General features: G+C 38.2%; 1 protein-coding gene across 2 annotated transcripts in view; it reads right to left on the bottom strand.

The window, feature by feature from the left end:
- Nucleotides 1-13,722, bottom strand: part of DACH1 (dachshund family transcription factor 1) — a 431,763-nt gene extending 418,041 nt beyond the window's left edge. For both annotated transcript variants that reach the window (XM_053898825.1, XM_053898831.1), the window contains exon 1: nucleotides 12,768-13,722. In XM_053898825.1, coding sequence (XP_053754800.1) covers nucleotides 12,768-13,612 — 845 coding nt within the window. In that variant the 5' untranslated portion in view covers nucleotides 13,613-13,722. The remainder of the gene's footprint in view (nucleotides 1-12,767) is intronic.
- Nucleotides 13,723-22,766: the final 9,044 nt, after the last annotated feature.

The raw sequence follows: 22,766 nt of genomic DNA, 5'->3' as shown, positions 1-22,766 counted from the left end.
ATATTTCCAAATGCATTTGTACAATTATCTTTTCATCCTTGGGGCAATGGTATTAATATGATTAGGCAATATTTCTGGAAAAAACAGACAAGTATGCACTCTTTTTAACTGCAGCTTAGGGCGATATGAAAAATTAATTAATTTCTGAAGAAAATCAATTTCTCTACGTGACCACATTAGACATTGCTAAACCAAGACTCAGAAACCTCTCTCAATCACTACATTTTATCAGGCCCTTCTAAATTCTGATTAGTAGGTGAACAATTCAATAGAAAAACTAGTAATGTATCAAAAGGCATCTTAAATTTTGAAGAGATCTTTCTGTCTAGTTTTCATTTCGGTATACTACCCTGCTTTACTTAAACGCATTGTTATTTAACCAGTCAATGAGAAGCCTGTGCTTTTGGTGTGAACTCATCTTGAGTGATCTTTTATTAATGTACATTAACCAATTTCAAGGACAATAGGACAGGGTTACTTTTGAAATGCTTTTTCAAGAAATGGATTTATATTCACCTAAAATAATCCTAATTCGCACAAGACTGTTTATTATGGAAACAATCAGATAAACTAAGTTGTCCCAAAAAGTACCATTGTTATAAGAAAAACATTATAACACACTTAGCAGAGATATAAGAACCCAGGTGGCTAATCTGATTTTTTAAAAAGAGATTCGGCTTTGTATGTTGATTAGTACAAAAGAAAGAAATCACATTTGTGAGTTTAAATGCACTATTCTTTTCTTTTCAATCAAATGAAAAAGTAGAAATTACTGCATGCAAATATTCAATATTCATTTAATTTGCATAAAGGTGCTTGAACAAATTTTTGATTCTAACAAGCTCATTTTTCATGCGTTTTGTCTTTCATCCTAATCTAGCATCTGTCATTCCTTTTTGAAGTTATTATCGGCCCAATTCCCTCTTGGACATGGTTGCTGGGTGACCGGTATCTTAGCACCCACTTTGACAGGAACAGATGTGAATCTGATCAAGAGATTTCCCAAGAGTACCTGAAATCACAAACAACTTTTGTGAAAAACAAACAGCATCCCTGTCATGGGCCCTTATTTAACCTACTCCCCAAAAGAAAGAGCTAAGAAGTTTACTCTAGATCAAATATACCATTTTTAATTTTATTTCCTAAACTTGGAGCAAAATAAATTTTAAAATATTACATTTTCACACTGTTAAAATTGGGGAAACCAATCTGAATTTCAACAGCTCAAAAACCTGTTTTTATTCTGTTTGGGGCTAGATGCTTATAGGTAAATTTCATGATAAGCATTTATATTTTCATGCACAATTTCACTAGAGTTTCTACCAAAAAAACAACAAGATCACTATGAGGATAATTTAGATGATAAAGATATTTAAGAAGATGAAACGTAGTTTGGTGTTGGAAGGCTTTCTACATTAAGTATGACGTAGAATCTTGTACAACATTAAGGATTACTCTACTCATAGAGAATTATCTAAAATATAAAAGTTCTATCTCTCATGCATTTTATGGCAAACATTTTTAAAGTATTTTTTCTTTTTGCAGTTCATGTGGTGTACCATCAATCATTATTGGAAATGGACCTGCAAAGTGCCACTAGAAGACAAAAAAGGTCACAGAAACTTCATATTATCACCATTACAAAAGTCAGAATAGGTTGCCTCTCCTGAACCAGATTCTTTTTTAGAACAGCATAATGTGGTTGGGTCATGTGATCCACCCCCTTTCCTTCCTTTTGTCAGATTGAGAGAAAGTGAAGAGCAAGAGCCATGTTAAATCATCATCAAACTAGCTGGGTCAAACTTCCAAATGAAATATTTAATCAAATGTTGATATTTTAGGGGCGTCTGGGTGGCTCAGTCAGTTGAGCGTCCGACTTAGGCTCGGGTCATGATTTCCCGGTTTGTGAGGTTGAGCCCCGCGTCGGGCTCTGTGCTGACAGCTCAGCACCTGGAGCCTGCTTCGGATTCTGTGTCTCCTCCTCTCTCTGCCCCTCCCCTGCTCATGCTCTGTCTCTCAATAATAAATAAACATTAAAAAAAATGTTGATATTTTATAAATATGGCATCAAAGTAATCTTAGGGAACATCCAAATAATTGATTTAATTTTTCAGCCTCATTCCAGTGTCAAGACAATGCAGAAAAATGTTAGCTTATGGTGAAAGCAAGATATTTTCTTTTGCCACCTAACAGCTAATAAAAAAGAAAAAACAACATATGTTTAAAGCTCTAAATATTTTCTCCTTGATTATTTTGACTTATGATAGTAAGGAAAGTGGTATACTTTCCACTGGAAATTTCAATGTTTTCCTCTAAGAATCGATTTGTTATAAGCATTGTTACTAGGAATTTTTATGTTTGGTTCTTGTAGGAAAATAACCAATCATCCAAACGGTTTTATTAATGTTAAGTGAAAAAAAAAAAAAAGGTGAAAAGTCTTTAAAATTATTTTTAATTTTGAATTGGGGAAGGAACATGATAAGCTTGGTTCCAAAATCCTATCATGAAATTATTTAGTCATCATAATTGTAACAGCAGATATTTGAGTAGGGGTAAAAATGTACGCATGTTGCTTTATCTTTCATAAAGTGTTGCTGTGCATGTAGGATTGAGAACAAGTCATTCTATATGGAGAATGTTCGGTAGTCTCATGATGGTCATTTAATACCATCAATTATAAGCAAAGAGACACTATAGCCTTACCCATTTACATTCGTTATCCATTGGTATATGTAGGATATAGCATTTTGATATTACAGAAAATAAGCAAGCTATTACCCACCTATTGTGAACACATGATTAACTTCAGTTTTACAGTGTAGGCCCAACCACATAAAGTACATACAACTAAAACAGGAATAGCTTTTATGTATCCAATTTATCATTAACCACCTTCATGTGTTACTATTAGTGGTAAAAGCAGGCTTCAGGAAATCCCTTCATATAGTCCAACAAAAAGTAAAATAAGGAATATAACCTTTTAAAATGCAAGTCTAAGAAAATTAAACTTATCCATTAAAAATCCTTACTCTGAAATGTTATCACAGGGAGCAACTCCCTAAAAAAGTTTCTTCCTCTCCTTGGGCTGACTCTTTAGTGGAAGGAAATCAATAAAAAGTACAAAATAAATGTCCGATTAAACAATTTTGTGTTTAAACTACTTATATCTAGGACGTATATTTAAAACATAGATACTTCGTTTTTAAAAGTAACATCTTACTCCCATGTGAAAAAGTGAATATCTGCAAAATTTTGATGACACTTTGGCTTACTGGTGAAGTGTCATTTATGAATGATATTTTTTAAATTTCCTAAAAGCACCTAGTTACTAAATTTGGTAGCCAAACAGGTGTTAACAGAAAGAAAAATCAAATTTGACCCAGAAGGCTCCAATATTAAGGTTTGAATTGGGATCAGTTCATTCCTTTCCCATGGGGTAACTTGTATAAATGTAATTCTATGGTTTCATAAAAGCAGGTCAAGTTTCTATCCCTGGGGGTCTTTTGGCAATTTGAAGCATGGAAGCACTGTTGCTGGCTACAAGTTCAAATCTGCATGTACTATCAATGGGGTGAAGAAAAAAATCAGTGAACAGCAGACATATATTCATCTTGGATTATAATACGCACTTGTCAGAGGGTACTTAGAGGGTAAGAATAAGGGTGTCAGAGCTCACAAGTCATAAAATATCTTGAAATCATTTTTACTTATAAATATATACGCATACCAGATAATGCAAAAAGTAGTATGAAATATGTCTCTTTTTTGGTAACAAAATGCAAAGGTGAACTTGAATGTCATTTTGCATTTACTATGTGCAAGGTTGTTTTTAATTCCACAAGCTTTAGAGGAGGCAGAATTTTTCAAGTAGTCACTGTTTTTTAACCTCTTTTCTACTTCACCAAAAAATGCATGCATTCTTGCACTTTTACCAATGATGTAATGACTTGACAAATGCCATGGAATGATTGAGAAAGTAATTGATTTCATTTAACTGGACCTCTACCAGGTGTTTTGAAAGACAATGACAGTCCACTGCAAGAAGTGGTAATACACTTCTTATGTAGACCTGCAGATTAACCCCTGACCTCATTCCTAACTCATCGCATTGATGGCAAAGCTTTTAGAAGAGCAATCATTTTTTTTTAAGTTATGAAATTGTTTTCCTATCATTTATCCACTGATTGTAAAGGATATGCTTGCTCCAAAGTGCAAGCAGCAATGAAATAAACTAATAAAAAAAATGGAGCAATGACATCAACCACATTAAATGTTATTCCATAATGTACAGATTCTAGTACCTAATAGTTTAATATCTATTTCATACAAATAAGATAATTCTCTGACAAATATTTTCTGGAGAGAATTAAAAGTACACTTCAGTTATCATAAACATAAAGGTATAGGAAAAATTAAGATAAGTTTTTAATCATTGTCTTACTAACAATAGAACATTGTTTATTATAATTACACTTTAAAATATTTAAGTATAAATTATTTCTTTCGTGCTAAAATTAATTCTAAATATATTTTCTATTATCATTCAGTAAAACAGAATTTCTTTTTCAGTGTTATTTTATATTTCACTAAATTGCAGAAGGCAAAATTAAAGTCAGTTTTTTGGTAAAAGTTGTTTGTCCTCCGGCCCTATGTCCTACAAGAGTGTGTGTGTGTGTGTGTGTGTGTAGTGTGCGCGCATTTGGGGGGAGGGGGTGAAAGAATACAAACACACATACACATATATGTAAAAGTTTTTCTAATGAAGATATTATAATTATTTAAGCATAAAAACATAGACTACACATAGGCTACGGTTAATATAAACAAAGATATCCACCACCAAGACTTCTAAAATACTGATAAAAATTTTACACCTGTTGCATACACAAGGGCATCTATCTTAGTACAAAATGTGTGACTGGTAATAGGACAATTAAAAGTGTTCTAAATTATTCACTTAAAATCCAGAGGCCATTGAACTACATATTGCCTAACTCAAGAAACAGTATTATTTTGAAGATATTTTCAATATAAAATAGGAATTAACATTTTAGGATATGTAAGTATATTTTCGTAGAGTTGTGATAGGTTCAAAGATTTGTTACACCTTCAGCGATTTGCTTTGTTCATACGTAATATAGGGTTATGAATAATACAACCCATTTACTGTTGCTATTAATAAAATTGCAGAATATAATCAGTTTAAGATTTTAACAAAATACTTTGTATGCTTGATATGTGAATATAATAAAGTATTTCTTGATTAACATATTCTAGAGATTTATTTTCATTATCTTTCCTTAAGAAATGACCAGCATCCCTTAAATTGAATTAGCAAGTATTTACTGAAAATGCTTCTATGTGTTTCCATAAAATAATTCCCTTTCAACTAGTACTCTTTCTTTCCTGAATATGTCTTGTTTGTCCTTGATGAAAAGTATTATTTTCGTGTTGTGACTGGAAAAGCAACCTAATTGATACTATATAAATTCAAAGATAAGTTACACTGTGACTTTTTAATACTTTACCTCTCCATTCATTTATTGTAAGGAAAGAAAACATTCCTCAGCTCTTCAATGTTACGAACCAAAAGTAACCAATATACTAAATTGCCTATTTCATTATTGTTTTCGTGAAAATCATGCCTGAAAAGCATATTCAATTTTTTTGTCAAACATATATACTACCTTCAAAATCCACTGCAGGATTATTATAAGTCTACTTACATTAAATTACATTTATGTTCTTCAGATCATAGTAGTTTTGACTTCCTCTGAGAAACATGCAATGGATTCCAGGTATTATATTCATCTTATATAATAATATGTTTTAAATGCTTCAGCTAAGCTGTCTTCTTTTTAAATCATTGCTCTCTAAAACTTTTTTAAAAGCAAGTAGCTATTCACTGCATCACTGTGCTGCACAGTATTAGACATTTCAATATACTTATAAGCACAAAAATAGAAGAGCAATTAAATAATGATATAGTGAGTTTTCCAGTTTAGTAAAGTTGTCTTTGACAACTTTCACTCAAGTCACGTACTTTTATACATGTAAAAGAATCCCAGCCTGATATCCTGGACCAGCTCCAAGCTAATTTGAATCAGAAAGCAACAGGGCCACACCTTTAACAAAATTCAGTCATTGGCCACTTCAATATCCAACTTAGAAAACTACAGATGAATTTGTTTAAATGGGTGAATTAGAATCCTCTTAGCATATAAAGTAAGTCCAGGTAAGAATACACCAGAAATTTAAAATATATTTGGTTCAAGGTCCCTGGTTTTGGATTAAGTAATGATTTGAGTCATTCTCTATATGATTTTATATATCTGTATACCTATAGCTCTATCCCTATCTATATATGACTACATATACAAAGGGGATGATTGTCTGCTATTTTATTCAACTAATTTTAATTCTATCATTACTTTGAAAAACAGTAAAATTTCACTGATTGATTGTCTAATTGACTAATTTATATTGAATGGATAAAAATTCTGTTCATAGTCATTTGCACATTTAAATATCATGAACTGTAACACACACACTCTTTACAAATTCTTAGAAGACTTCTCAAAGTAAATAGGTACATCAAAATAAAGTGACCCACGAGTTGATCTAATAATAACAAATTACTGGACCAAACGTAAATATACTAATCTCGGTGTTCTTGTTTTCCAAAGAAACAATTTGGTAAACTAATCTCAGTATCTGAATGAAGTAATTTCTGTATTGTGGCATATACTAAAAAGCACATATCAACAATTAAAAGTTATTTTGAAAGACACTTACTGTAGCAAAAAATTACTTTTGCCTGGAAATACTTCAGACAAATTGAGAAGAAAAGTAAAGGAATTTGAGCACAATGTGGGCTCACAGAGCGTCTGCTATGCCTGAAACACGTAAATGTGAAGATCAGGGCCTTTGATATGACACTCAGCTAAGCCCCATTTGGTGAGCTTTTAATTCAGGGTTTTCTTCATTAAAAAATAAATTACTGAACATAATAAATATAATGGAAAAGAGGTCCCCTAATGCAGTCTCAAAGCCTAAAAGTGTAAATATAAATGCATTCTTAGCTAAAATTTTTAACCTGTAGAACTTAAACAAGAATACACATGTATGGATATATATATGTATATATATAACTGACCAATCACAATCTAGTAACTCAGTAGTTAAGAGGATGGCACATGCTGGTACATGGTAAGGTCACTCTATTTTTATATCAATTCAAATATAAAATGATAAAACTTTATTTTAATTACATATTATTTATATTTAAATACCCAAATAGTTAATATCAACTTTATTTTATATTCCCTGTCATTTTAAAAGTCTATAACGATGTGATTTTTTTTTTTCTGGTGAACAATCTGAAAATTAAATTCTTGAAAGATAAAATTCTGGCCAACTTTAACTTTTTTAAAGAAACAAGTGACGAAAACCTTAAAATCAAAATATTGGGTGAAATCTAGAAGACTCACCTGTCCCTATTTAGAAAGCTTACTTCATATAATTTCTTCAAAGATTCAAAGGGAAACAGTTTACAACCTGTGAGAGTTGCATTTCTTAAATTTTGCAATACATGGGTTCTATGTTGCTACTACAGTGCAATTTAAATGATTATTTTACTTGATTAACAAAGGCAATTGTATGAAACAATTTAGTAAAATAACTTGGAAAGAGAAAATAACACTAATTGATAGTCAAAGCACAAATTGTTCCTAAAATAACAACTACTTGGTTGCACATTAAGCTAATTTACAAATGCTACTTACATTCCAAAAACAAAACATCAAATGAGAAACAATAAAGCATATTATGTTTTCGTATGCTGGTGAATCACACATGGTAAATCACCAAAGAGAAGAGTGATTTATGCTCAAATCCAGCCAAGACTTTAATCAATATTGGGTGTCACATCTCAGGAGGTTGGGGGAGGTAGTGAGGCAAAAAGAGAATGGCTAATATTGGTCTCAGTAATTTATACGCAACTTCTGTGAAATGTAGATTAAACAAAAAAGTAACAGCAGATTTGGACTAATCAGAAGAAGGTTCACAAAGTCTGTATTAAATGTGATACAAAGAATTTATGTAAGGGAACTATGAAAACAAAAAAGTCTGTTTATTTTATATAATGTTTGCAGCTTCACAAAATAAAATATCCTATGTGCAAATCAAATTAAGTGTCTCAGAGCATTAGCTAATCATCTGTGGAGTTCAGAAAGTAAACCATCTTCATAACTATGTGCACTCTTTACAATAACGATTATGTGCATTACTGGAGACTAACTCAAGAAAAACAACAGGTTGAAAAATATCCAAATAACTCAAGAATTTGCATTACATAATACAATTTGATTGAACAAGGTAAATCCTAGGTTAGAATATTCTTAGATTTTGTTTATGTATTAATTAAACTATAACTTAGTTTAAACGTATACAGAAACAAGTGGCAGAACCAAACTTAAAGTTGCATATTTTAGGCCTTACTCTTCTAATTATGTCATATTATTTAGGAAATGTTATAAAATGAAACATTAGGCTTTACAGGAGCCATTAATCGACTGTAATACAAAAACTTCAAAAGCATAGTCTCTCTTCATTCGAAGTAATTTTAATCTCTCTGTGCCAAGTATCGTAATTATCTGTGAGAAGTGAATCTGTATTTGTGTTGAAACTTTCTATTACCAATGCAGAAGTGTATAAGTCCATGCCATTGAAAAACATGCAGTGGGGGAAATGTTCAATACATATAGACTGGTTCAGTTTGCCATCTTTATTAAAACTCCTGACAAACAACAGAGCCAAGTGTTGGAGAATATTTTATATTTCTTACAGTAAAATTGCATCCATATATTACTACTGGACAAAAAAAGACTTGAAAAGTCTTTCAATTTGCTGTCTATGGATAGTATTGACTTTTAAGACAAAGGAATACTATTTGTGAATATATCTATATGCATATAAAATGTCTGATAAAACCAACTGGAATCTATTTAAGTTAAAAACCTCCACAATACTAGGGCTACATAAGACCCAAATCACAATCTGGTTTGAAAGATCCTGAAACAAAATCTCCCTCTGGCAATATTCAAAAAATAAACATTTTAGATAACACAATACAGCAGTCACTTTTTATTACCTGAATTCACAGAAAATTGAATCCTAACCCAAATCTACAAACAAGCGACTGACTCATACAAACAGAGGCTTGACCATGTACATAATTACTTTTCTTTTGTTGTTGCTGTTTAGTGGTTACCAGTTAATTAAGTGACCTCTGATGCACCAGCCAAGTTCATGCAACTAATGTTTAGTTTAAAAATAATAATTGGAGGAAGCTGATCAAGGTCAGACTCTGTCCTTTGACAACTTTTAAATATATTTCCTTACATATTCTCTCATTTCTGGACTCTTACTTTTAGCTTTACTATCAAGCAAGTGATAGTCTCTGTTTCATCTCCTTGTGGTAGTGACAGATGGCTTCAACATTTATTCTAGTTTTTATAGATAGCATACTGATGCAATAGCCCCAAGCAAATTAAATCCACTCTAAGGTTTGTCACCAACTTACTGAGCCACTTTGAGCAAGTTTATGAACCTTTTTTCTCTTTGATATCATTTTGGTTTCTCAGATTCCCTGGTATCTAAATGCTATCAAGAGACAGAATTAGATATATGTTCTGTAAAAAGATGAGAGTGCTAAGATTTGATGTTTCTTATACACTATGTATATATTATTTTATATAGTTTGCCTTTTGCACAGTTTGTCTTACCCTCTGCATAAATTATTCCTTTAGATCGTCTCTTAAATAGCCAAAGGAGAAAGAAACCAGAATGAAAGAAATCAATATATCTAGGTGAATGAAAAAGGATCTTAATAGAAAAGGCATAAACTGGACTTGAATGGAAAGAGTAATTTTAGTTTTGAAGATCCAAGGTGCAAGTATTGTAGGTATTGCTTTCAAAGTAAGAAATAAGACAGTAACACTTGTAATTATCATTAAAAATAATAGTGTAATATAATGCAAACAATATGTTTTAGTGACAGGGAGTTCCACGATAAGTTTTCTATTTTTTTTTTTTACAGTTTTGATTTACAAATTGATTTTTTACAGGTTTGATTACAGTGCAGAGTTAAGAAAACCTAGGTAAAGATCTCCAATTACACATCTTCTAAGGTTAATGACTGCTGTATTTGCATGTATATAGGTTTGAGTAAGGCTTGTAGATGATGAAAGATCAAACGCAAGAGTAAATCAACAAACTAACCACGTTTAACTTAAAAATAACCTGAAACTGAGTTTTAGAATAACACGTGTAATTGTAAAATATTAAGACGAGGTGATTGAAACATAATTAGAATATTGATGAAATATTTTTGAAGAGATATAATAGTTCTATTGGATTTAACTTATGTTGGCTGTGAAAGTTTAAACTCCAGAGCTATTGTTAACCTCAGGGAAAAAAAAAAAAACTAATTAAAACATTTTTGTTAGTAACTTTAAGAATATTTTCCAACCGTATACTGAGGGCTTCAATTCCAAACACTAAGCAAAATTTCAGGGGAAAAAAAATCAAGGGAGTAATTATAAGAGGGGTACCACTACCTGCTTTACATTGATTGTAACGTTGCAGTCATTGAAAGAAGTTTTCTCTGGCAATTTTTGTGTGTGTGTGTGTGTGTTATGTGTAATGGTCATTAATTATCGAGTACAGTATGTGCTGTAAGAAACACACAAAGAGATTTCAAGAGCAGAATGGTTTGATTACTAAAGAGAAACACAGTAGCTTTTCACCAAATTACTAGATAGGTAGACAATTTCATAACAACCAACTGGCTTCAAATTTCAACTAGCATTCTTTCCAACTGTAACAATTTTCTGCCCTGATTTGAGTACTTTTAACAATACATTGTTGGCAAATATTTTATCCTCTGGACGTCCTAGGACTCCAATTATCTCGGTAAATGACGTTTAGTGATCAAGATCACCCCTCAATCTTTACTGCCACCTGTCCATCCTCTTGGGCACGCGCGCGCGTACACACATGCACGCGCTCTCAGCAGTCACCCAAAAATAATAGAAATGAAGGTTCAAAACCCAGACACACACTCAAGACCCCGTGCAAAGGATGGCAAACAAGGAAAAGAGTTTCTGGCTAGGTCAGAATAGGACATTCGCAAGGTTCGAGTTGGAGTCAGCTTTCGTCTTACAGCCTTCCCGGGGCACTAGCCAGAAGTCTTCCAAGGAAGTAATAGCTAGGGGCTTTTTCACCCCTGTTTCCTTTTGGTCTCGTCCTACCCCTCTTTCCTTCGCAGCTCAGTTGCCCTAGCTCTATTAGGGGACACACCTCCTAAAAGAGTACAACTCTCTTCCTTCTCCCGGTCTTAAACTTATTTGGAGGGTATCGCAGTCCCCGCGCAAATTTTGCGCGCAGTTCCCACGCGTCCGCTTCTGGTATCCAAGTTTCCCTACTCTCTTTCTCCAGGCATCTCAACTTTTCCCTCTGCCTGGAACGGGGGACCAGGCTGCACTGTGAAAGCGGGTGGAAAGAACATTTCCACCCCGAAACTGACAAGTTACCCCACTCCCGCCCCCTCTCGGTAGATCCTCCCCCAGTGAGCGTTCATTAGCATAAAACCGGTCGGGCCAGGCACCGGGTCCCCTGGCCTCCAGGGTTCGCGCGCTTTGCCGGGCTGTGGAAGCCACAGCACGGGGGATTCAGGTCTGCGGAACACCCCAGTGCAAAGCTTGCACCTGCTCATTGCGTGAGCTACTAACCTTCAAAAAAAAAAAAAAAAAAAAAAAAAGTAAAGAAAGAAAAAAAAAGAAAAAGAAAAAGAAAAACAATTTGGAGAGAGAGAGAAAGAGAGTGTGTGCTTCAGTCTTCCTTCCCCATCTCTCCAGCTCAGCTTCCAAGAGTCTCAGGCACCCGTCAACTCCCCCTGCAGAAGGAAACCCGCTGGTTCCCTCGCATCTGCCCCGGGGCAAACGTACCCCTTTATCTCCTTTGCACAAGCTCACAGGCGGCCACACGCACACGTGCGCGCACACACAGACCCCTCCCCTCAGCGGGCTTCCCCTCGGGGCTTTGGGACTGAGCTCGAAGCGGGTCCCCCGGGATCGCTCCGGGGCTTCTCGTCCTCGGAGGTCTTTTCCCTCCCGGCCTCGAAGAGGCCCAGGCCCGCAGCTTCCTCGCGGGCCCCTCACCCGGGGCGCGCCTTCCCGCTCCCGAACCCAGCGGGTCGGGGTCACGACCTCTCCCCGCCCCCGGGACGCCGCTCGGGCGCCGCCGACCAGCCCCGCCGGTGCCCCCCCCCCCCACCGGCTCGCGGTGGAACCCGGGTCCGAGGGAGCACACACTCTGGCAGCCGTGCTGTGAGGGGTCCCCAGACGCTGGCGCGGCCCAGGAAGGGGGCTGTGGCTCCTGGAAATGCACGGTCCTCCTCCTTCCCGCCCCCTCCGCCCCGAGGCTCGCGGTTCCCGCGTCCCACAGCAGCCAAGCCCCTGCGCCCAGACGAGCAAGGTGGGGACCGGGCGGAAGAGCGAGATCTGGGCAGGGTGAGGTGCCAACTTGTCGGAGGGTCGGGAGCGGCTGGCGAGCCTCGAGGAAAGGGAGGAGAGGGCCGTGCTCTCCAGGGCGCGCGGCTCGCGGGCGCGCGGAGCTGGAGGCGCCAGGAAGGGAGCGAGGGAAGGGTGAGGAGGAGGCGGGAGGAAAGGGACCGCGGGCGGCGGAGGCTACCCCCCGCTCTTTACCTTGCGTTGGTGCAGTCATTGTAGAGGGTCTCGAAGTCCTTCCTGGAGATGAGTTTGCAGCGGTTCACTCCGGGCTGGATGGCGCCCAGTCCCCTCAGGATGCGAACCTGTTCCACATTGCACACCACCGGCGTGATCTCCAGCCGCTTCAGCTTGGTGTAGACCGTGTGCAAGCCCCCCACCAAGTGCTTCAGGAACAGGTCGAAAGCCTGGGGCAGGCAGATCAGCTCGCAGCCCTCCACCGTGAAGGAAGCCACTTTGGCCCCCCTCAGATCCACCATTTTGCACTCATTATTCTGAGGGGTGTTTTCCACTGGGGACGGGGTCGAGTACACGGGTTTCCCGGGGAGGGGGCCGCAGCTGCTGCTGCTACTGCTGCTGCTGCTACTGCTGCTGCTGCTGCTGCTACTGCTGCTGCTGCTGCTGCTACTACTACTGCTGCTGCTGCCGGTGCTCGCGTTGATGGGGGTGCTGGAGGCGCCGCCGCCGCCGGCGCTAATGCCGCCGCCGCCGCCGCCGCCGCCGCCGCTGCCGCCGCCGCCGCCGCCGCTCGCGGTCGCCAGGCTGGGGTTGCAGTTGCTGCCGCCGCCGCCGCCGCCTCCGTTGCCCGCGCCGCCGCCGCCGGTGGAGGTGACTGTGGCCGCCGCCGCCGCCGCCGCCGAAGCGATGGGCTCCGGCCGGAACAGAGTTGGCCCTGAGGACGCCGGGGGCCCGATGGACGGAGCCGGAGACGAGGTCGCCGAGGAGGTGGAGGTGGTGGTGCCGGAGGAGGAAGCAGACGTGGAGATCGGGGGTTGAGGGGGGACCAGCTGGGTCGGAGGGATCAAAGCCGCCGGCACTGCCATGGTCACATATAAGGGGAGAGCGAAGAAGGAGAAGCGAGGGGAAAAGTTGCCACACACCCCGGGGAGGGGAAGGGGGAAAAGAGAGGGGGGAGAAGGAGCGAGGGGGTATAACAACAACAACAACAACTCCAGGGGAGAACGAGAAGGAGAAAGGGGGGGAAACAAGGAGGTGAGGGCAAGAAAGCGAGCGCAGGAGGGGCGAGCGCGAGAGGCGCTCTGGAGAGAAACGCACAAAAGTGTCCCGCAAGTCGAAATGCGAGTCCTCTCCGGGGGCTGGGATCGGGGGCTGGTTTGGGAGGGGGGGCGGGGGCGGGGAGGGTCGGCTGTTGTTGTGTGGGTCCCGCTCTAGCACAAAGTTAAGGATGAAGGTGAAAAGGAGGAGGTTTGAAGGACTTGGGTTCTCCCTGGCAAGTACATTGATCAAAGATTGAGAGGGGAATGACAGAGAGAAAATGAGCTGAAAAGTGCAGGCTGCCGGCTGGACGAGTTGTTGTTGTCACACGGTGCAGAGGGGAGGAGCTCCGGAAACTTGAAATACCCTTTGAAGCCGCAAAAACCTCACTCACTAGTATTAACCCAAATTATCCAACCAGGAACTCGGAGCAGAGACTCCGAGAGCGCGAGACGCGGAGGGAAAGCGAGTGAGCGAGAAAAGGAGGGGAGGGGGGGAGGATAAGGAAGAAACTACGCGAGGGACGGAGAGGAAGAGCCGGGGACACAGAAGTGGCGGTCGGGAAAGGAGAGGGAGACGATCTACTTCTCTTCTGCTACTACCGTTAGGTTGCATGTCTAATATTCCATTTCGTCCGCGACGACTCGTAATTTTTTTTTTCCCCAAAACCTTCTGAGCAATCGCCTGCCAACTTAAAAGAGGAGCCAGAGCGCTCCGAGCTCTCCTTCAAGGATTGAGGATTTATCTGCGCTCGTGTTGGCAATAAGATATAAATGAAAACAATCCCCTCACTTCGTGATTATTAAGAAATTATTTTCAGGGAGCTTCACATGTGAGCAAAGCCTATGTTTGATGCAGCCGATTGTGTTACTCTCTCTGTTAAATTATTTATTAGTGTAAAGAGAGTGAAAATTCCAGGACAGTTGTGGGGGGAAAGGCAGTCTGAAGTCACTTCAGGATAATGGAATCCTCTGTATTTAGTTTCTTATTTCCTGATAGATTATGGAAAGAAAGAAATGCTTGCCATGATGTGGACCGTTCAGAATAACTTCACTCTCACCCCCAAAGGAAGGTCAGAAATGCTGCTTTTACCTAGAGACTTTGAAAAAATCAGGCACCCTTGAAGATTGAGAAAGGGGAAAACAAGAAAACACTTTTTTCTTACCTAAAACTCTGTAATTAATTCACCTGTCTTGCATAGAAAACAACTATCCCCACGTCCTTTAAGACCCCAGGCTAATTGCCAGTGTTTTATAGGAATCACACATTATTTTCTTTCATATTTGAGAAGTTTCAGTGTATTTGGGAAAGTCCTTTTCTCAGTTTGTCAGTGCAAATGTGTTTTGTAAATAATGAGAAGAACAAAACAAGCTCACTAGTTGACTTGTAAAGGCAGAAAGGGTAGCTATGCTTAAAAACATGAGGCTGAGTTTAGACTGACTCTCTTCCTCTTTGCCTTCCTCTCTCCTCTTCTCTTTCTAACTTGTTGCATGGAGGGTTTTTTCTTTTTCAAGGATTTTTGACCAACCTATGATCTGAACATAGGTCAAGTTTGTTCTCTGTTTATATCTCTAGGAATCTCAAGCAATTAGGCTTTAAACCTGTCTGTACAGGTTTATTAACTTCACAAGACAGAAACAATGCTGAAGCATTGGGTAGAGTTAAAAAATAAACTATTAGCATCAGGTTCCCAGGTTTGGGAAATCTCATAATGAAATTTTGCCATTTTGGTGCTGAAATGATGATCACATTTCTCTTTGTCATTTTAATTTTTTAAACTTTTTGAAATTTGGTGTCAAAAGGCACAGGAAATATCTACAGAGAAATATGGCACCATTGACTAATCTGTCTAAGTTTATGCTAAACTTTTTGGGGCACAGCAGTTATATCAGGAGGCTTTCCTGGGTCATAAGAATTCAGAAAATTGATTGTTGCTAAAAAGTAGATAAACTTCTGCAAAGATAGCTGGAGTTTACACAGTTCTTTGGCCTAATTAGCCAATGCATTTTAATATATTCAGAAATAATTTATATTACTTTTTCACTCCTCCCATCAATCCTCAAAAATAGGGATTCGATAATATGTCACATACATCAAAACACCACGTTAAGTGTTGACACATGTTTTGGAAAATAGTACCTTTTTAAAAAATGCCAAATTACTATGTTAATGAGTGGGGGAAAAGAAGACGATATTGAGTCCTGAAAAACTAATTTTATTTTGGAATTGCATGCACAACTTTAATAAAGTCCGATATAGCTAAAAACGCTAAACTATAGTTTCCTCATTTTAACTTCTAGATCCAGAAATGGGAAAAAATCAGAATTAAGTGCTGAGACTCTGCCCTTATCATTCTCATTTCTCACATTTCCTTAAACTGCCACTCACCCAGTACCTGCCATGTTCGGAAGCCACAGGCAGGAAGTAATAATAGCTGACCAAGCCATAATCCCACCCAGCTTTGAAGCAAACTCCAAATTTTCTGCAGGGAATCCTGCGCCTCCCAGCACGTGCTCTGTTCAGAGGTAGGGCTTGGGGCCTTTACCCCCACCTGAATGGGAGCTCCCCCCCCCACCCCCCAACCTCAGGTCTCTAAACCGTTTCTGAGAACTACCACATGCCCCTTTGATCAAACAATAGGATTAGAAGAAGCATCTAATGCAAATTAAATAGGGAAAAAAAGCCTCAAATATTTTAGATTTAAGATTCTTTCCTTGTTTCTTTTTCTCTTTTTCTTTCCCTTTCTTTCTTTCTTTCTTTTAGAAATGTTACCAATGATTAAGGCAAATAGTATTTAACATCAGCAGATAAATCAATTCCACAGAGATTTCAAATTCTCACTCTTTCTCCTGCATCTTTAGCTTTCAAAGCTTTTGTCTTGTTTGTTTATTGTTTTACATCCTTGGCTGTTTCAGGTCCTCTCCCTCCATCTCATCTTTTCCAACCTGCACCAAATTTGCATAAGCAAAACTCAAAGTACTGTAACTGATATTAGAAAATTCTCCCTGTGTTTTGTGAAGACGTATTGTGCTGAAATCAATAAGACTGTTTAAAATTCAAAGACCTGCAAATCGTTCTGTTTGTCCTTTGATAGGGCCTGTGCTGATTAAAATGCTACCAAGAAAGCTTAATTGCTGCACTAATTAAGAAGTCTTTAATTTCTTTCCTAGGATGTCGTTTGAAGCTGAGCTTGTACCAGTTCAGGGAAGGTATTTTCTTCCCTCCCTCTGCCCCCTCCTGGCCCCTCCCCTCTCCTCCCCGCTCCTCTCGTGCCCCGCGACGACATCCCAATGAATGGGAACTAATAGAGAGAGTGGTCTCAGGTCTCACCATCTATTACTTAACAGAAATCGACACAGGACACAGAGTTCAGTGCAGTATGAAATGCAGTTTTTCAGAAGAGCTGTAAGGTTGCAGGAGACAGTGAGGAAACACAGAGTAGCTGTTGCAGCTAAAGTCCCGGGGAATACCTGGATGACAACAGGCACTTTAGCTCGATGATGAGGGCATCCTATTTGGTTAAAAGGGGGCAGTGACAAGGGAATGCTTCTACTGAAACAGGGCAACATAAAAAATATATTTTCCAAACCTGTGGTTTTTAAAAAAGAAGAATAAATCTGTAGAAAGGAGGATTTATAGTTGGGATTTGGTAAGTATCATTTTATTTTACGAGTATAAAATCATGAATTCTATGGGGATTTATTTTTGACCCTTTTTATAACCCAGGGTGGCATAGCACTGTATTACATCCTTTGCATCATTTTCTATTGACCTATTTTATTCACTGATTTCTCAAGTGGGGAAACTGACTAAATGATTTCACAAAGCTTTCTCTGTAATCAATAGTCATTTTTTAGGTTTATTCATGCTGCATTATAATTCTGGTAAATGACTGCAAAGCAGAAGATTGTAAGAAAGATACAAATATTGACAAAGCCAGGATAAGTCATGTCTTTAAATCTTAAGAGTTTCAATATAGCAATTGATATAGTTATTTGAAAGAAAAAAGATTGAAAATGCATATTTCATGCACTATAAAAAACAAATGACTGGGTAACTTAAAGATAACACATATCTGCATATGTTTCTGGTATATCTCAAAATTTCCTGAAAGCTTTGAGGATCCTCCTTTTCTAGCATCACTAAGCGAAACAGAAATAATTTGGGCATTTGCACAAAGGAAACAAGGAAAGGTTCATTACAATTTTATTCTTTCAAGTTTTCCCCAAGTTCTATTAGAAGCATGTACAGAAAAATACAGATATATACTTCAGATATATACTGAATTCCTTTCAGTGACAGGACAAGGAGATAACACGCTTAATAGATTCAAAGGGAGATTTACCATTCCGAGCACGACGTCACTCTAATTATGTTTACTCTAATTGAAAGCAAGGTTTTTTGGAATCTGAAATTACTTTCAGAATTTTTTTTTTAAATAATGCAAGTGGATCAAATGTTGATCACAAGCATTTCAATCTTTCAAAATGTATTGGAAAATTAAATGAAAAGTGGAGTTTGGTACAAACAATGCCCCAGGGCAAAAAACAACTAACACTAGATTTTCCAGTCCAGCCATAACACAAATCAATTTGAGCACACTTCTATGGCCAGACTGCCAGATTGTTATGACTGCTAATTCACTCAATCAAAGAGTGCATTAGCACACCCGGCACAAATAGCTTTAACAATAGAGTGCACTTCTGAACAATTCTAAGATATATCACAACGGAGAAGTAAAGAGGAAGATCATTTTTACATCTGCATATTTACTAATGGACCTGTTTCCTTAGTAGGAAAAAAAAAAAAAAAGATAAACTTCAGGCAGAGGTTTATTAAAGAGCTATCCAAGTTTGGCAAATCTAGGAAGGTATCAGGGTACCAGTAGTTCACTGACTTTGTTAAACGTTTCTCAGGAGAGAGTCCAAAATTGATGTTTGCACTTCAGTAGTAAATCATTGAAGATGGAGAAATTATGCCAAGTAACTCTCTCAAGCCTTTTTAACTTAGACACTCGGCCTCACCAATCAGCTCAGCAGATATACTTTGACTGCCTGAAGCACAGACTTCTCTACCTCTACGCGTTCTGCCTCTGCCTTCCCCACCTAGGGTTCTAACTTCTGACTTGTAGTGACTCTCACTTCCTCAGTCTTCCCCTCTTTTCCAATTCCCTGCCTTTCCTCAAGAACGAGGAATAAGACTTTTATCTCCCGGATACACTCTCTAATCAGGCGCAGAAGAGCTTGGTGATAAATTACCCGAAGGACAGAAGGTGGGGAGCTGAAGGTGAGCACACTATAACTTGAAGCACTCAAACTTTACATTACAAACTTCCGTTCTTAATAAAAAAGTGGTTTAAATGGTTATAAATAACTTTGACCTGTTTTACAGCATGGAAATGCATGGACTGTACATATTCTTACTGAATGCATATAGTAATGATCTATTCATATTCCTGTTTGCATAGATCTCAGAGCCAACTGGCAGGATTTGCACCACTGTACCTCTCTCCCTAAACTTCTGTCCTCACCTCCTTTTCTCCTGGTTCAGAATGAAGGTGACATGTAGCCAAAAATACTTTGCTGGTTATAGGGCATATTTTAAGAAATCTCTAAACCCATGCCAGGGGAGAGAGAAGGTAATGGCAAAGAGAAGAAGAGTTACAAAGAAAAGGAAAAAAAAAAAAAAAAGCCATCTTAGGATTGTTTTCCTGACTCCAAACTACATAATTTCCATGACAGCCAGTCAACTCTCCCTGATAATTTAGTTATACTTGTCCATCACTCCTTACTTCCAGTGTAAGTGTCCTAATTCCATCTCTGGGTTGGTATTGAATTGCACAGCCAAATATCCAATAGAAAAATAAACACAGTGAGATCATTTTAGAGTTGGATTGTAAAAGGAAGCAGCAACAAGAATAATATAAATTGAGATTAATTCCCTTCATCTCTTAAATCAGGCCATTGTGAGAGGAAGAGCAGACTGGATTGAAGTAAGGTCAAAAAGTCAGGCAGACATTTAAATCCTTAGTTCTCTGGTAAATATTCTGCGTTCAACTGTACCTTTTAATACGAGGCATTTTCTCATTGTCATACTTCTTTTTCTTTAAATAACCCAACTCATTTTCCTCTAAAGAAGATCAGTATCAGGACCTATGAATTGCTTAAGGGATACATAGCTGGGAATGGGGGTGGGGAAGAAGTCTTATGTAGTATAAATGCATGTTCAATATGAAAACATAAATTGTCACATAATTTTGTGATGTTAGGAGAAATGTATTAAACTTGATTTTAAAGTTTATGTGGATTGCTTTTTTGTTTTGTTTTAATTTATAATCTTCATCCTTTTTTCTTCTTTGCTCTATTAAGTAAAAGAAGAGGTCATTGTCTAACAAATAGCCTGTAAAAACTGTTCTATTTGAAGTCCGAAATTTCAAGGATTGTTAGAAAAGAATAAACTGTTTATTTATTTATTGCCCTTCAGAACAAAGAGTTTTTTTTAAGTTGAAAGAATAACAATTGCCACCTTCCAGCCGGAGATCTTGTATGTCAAGTTTCAGCCCAGAGCAAATTTTTACAACAAGTTATAAACCCCCTGTAACAGAGGGTTTATTATAATGGAAGTGCTGACACAACCTTAACTATAGCGTTGTAAACGGCTATGCTATAATATCCATTAAGCAGAAAGAAAAATAAGCTGGCTGATCAATAATTTATACAAAGAGTACCAACTGCAGACATAATAACTGTAATGTTTGCAAAGCAATCTCTCTGCTCTCCAGGCTTAACAGTAAACGCAAACTAGCAACGCTGTTAATTTCCAGCTCCTACAGATAAGAATACAAACAAATTACTTAAAATTATATTTTGCTCAACATTTAGCATGCCTCGATGGGATAAAATAAAATTTAATTATGATGCAACTTGTGCCGGATGCAAAGCTGTTTTGTTTTCCAGCACATTTTATTATGAAAGGACATTCATTTGGAACATCAATTATGGGGAAATAGTATGTTTCAATGAGTTGACTTGGGTCAGGCAGGCTCTTCTAAGAGTTATTCAGACATGGAAACAGATTGACACTGTTTAACTTCAAAGAAAGTTACAGGGCTTTACAGAGCCACAACCTGAAATACAATACTGCAAGCTCTGATCCGAGTCAACTGTCAGTAAAAACACACCTTGTCATTAGAGTTCATGGGAAAAAAGACGCTGGCTTGGAAAATGTGGCCATCATTAGCATCCAGTGATTCTTGGAGTGCTCAATTAACGGTAAGCCTCATTTGCATGGAAGCAAGATGTGTCGTTTCTACCTAATAAATGGGGATCATAAAATGTGAGCATTATTTTCTTTTCTGGAAAATTTTTTAAAATATATTTTCGTAGATGTCCATATTTATTGCTGCTTTGCTTTGTGTAGTGTCCACATGTGTGGAGTGTGTCATTTTGATATTTTTGTTCTTGTAGATGGCTTTGAAAGCAGGAAAAGATTTGAGAGGTGTAAAAGAAGGAAATAGAAGAATTGAAGGATCCCAAAACGCCCACTATGCACATACTCAAGGTTGAACCAGATTGTACATTTCTAAGGTTCACATCTCCATCAGTCTTTGTTGTCTCTTCATTTCCTGGGGGGGGTGTGGAACCCAGTAGAACGAAGAGACATTGCTATCAGAGTTGTAAAATGGTGTATTACCCTGTGAGCAATTGCACTTGGAAAGGAACCAGTAATTTATATGAGAAGTGTTTAAGATTGCCTGCTCACCCAGTGATCCATGCCAGGTCAGTTCCAGTAATGCCAGAAAACAAAAGGAGGTGCACATCACCGGGAAAGAGACACCTCATATGCCTTAAGAGCTTGTGAAGGGGAGCACTAAAATGCCATTTTCTCAAATGAACTGGTCATTACCATTTAAAATCCTAAGGGGCTGTGGGACTGGGGAGGAGAGAAAGAATTTTTCTTTTGATTTAACAGGGCTCTGAAGTACCAGTTTTAAGGGGGAGGTTTTTTGTTGTGATTGTCTCAGCCCTATGCTTTAGCAAAGGTTAAATCCTGAAACAAAGGTGCATTTTTTAATAATGGAATGGAAAAGGATGAACACGATTCCTCTGAGAATGCACTTGGCCCATTTTTAAACTTAGAAATGAACTGTTTTAAGGATTACCAGTGCAAATAGTAATACAACCCTCCACTAGTAATGTCTATGCCAGGTTCTAAGTTGTTGTTAATTTTTTCCTTGAAAAGATGTGCCCAGATCGACCCTTCACCCCGCTGGTTTCCAGGAGAGGACTAGGGATACTGGCAGGATGTTATATAAGAAATCACTTCCTAAGAATTCTTCACAGGTCTCTTTATTCTTGTTTAACATAATCAAAGCACAGGCTCGGAGTGGTATCCTGGCATTGGGGTACAGATTGCTTCTCTGCCGTCCTCAGGCACGTGCTTTCCCCACAGACTGTAAAGTTGTTTCAGTTTTTCAACCAGAGTTCAGTTCATTCACATGTCCAGCATTTAGAGAAGGAACTGAAGAGACAGACCATTTCCCATGTAAGTCAGAATTTATAATTTACTGATTGGCTCAAGGTTCAGCATATCCAGGAATCTTTGCAGATTTATCCTTGTGTATTGTAACTTGCATGTACTTTGATGGATAAGGCAATTATCTTATACTTTCACACTTGTTGATATGTTTCTCTTCAGGTGGCCTCAAGTCATTTCGATTCCTTTTGGATAGCTAGGATAACGCTTAGCACCTGTTGGGTGTTAGGTAAAGGTCAGCTGGGTAATTAAAACTACTTCTATATTATCCACACATTTCCTGTATCCCCAAATTGTGTAGACTGCTCATTCCCTAAATCATATTATCATGTGACACATAACAGGATATTGAAGACTAACAAAATTTTAGATATGCTCATTTCTGTTCTAATATACAATTAATTTAGGAAAAATTCTTTAGGCAAAGATCCAGAGATGCTAGATCAA

Source organism: Panthera pardus, unplaced genomic scaffold (genome assembly GCF_024362965.1).
Source record: "Panthera pardus isolate Hobbes unplaced genomic scaffold, ASM2436296v1 HiC_scaffold_1, whole genome shotgun sequence".
Taxonomy (NCBI): domain Eukaryota; kingdom Metazoa; phylum Chordata; class Mammalia; order Carnivora; family Felidae; genus Panthera; species Panthera pardus.
This window is presented reverse-complemented; position numbering and strand designations above follow the sequence as displayed.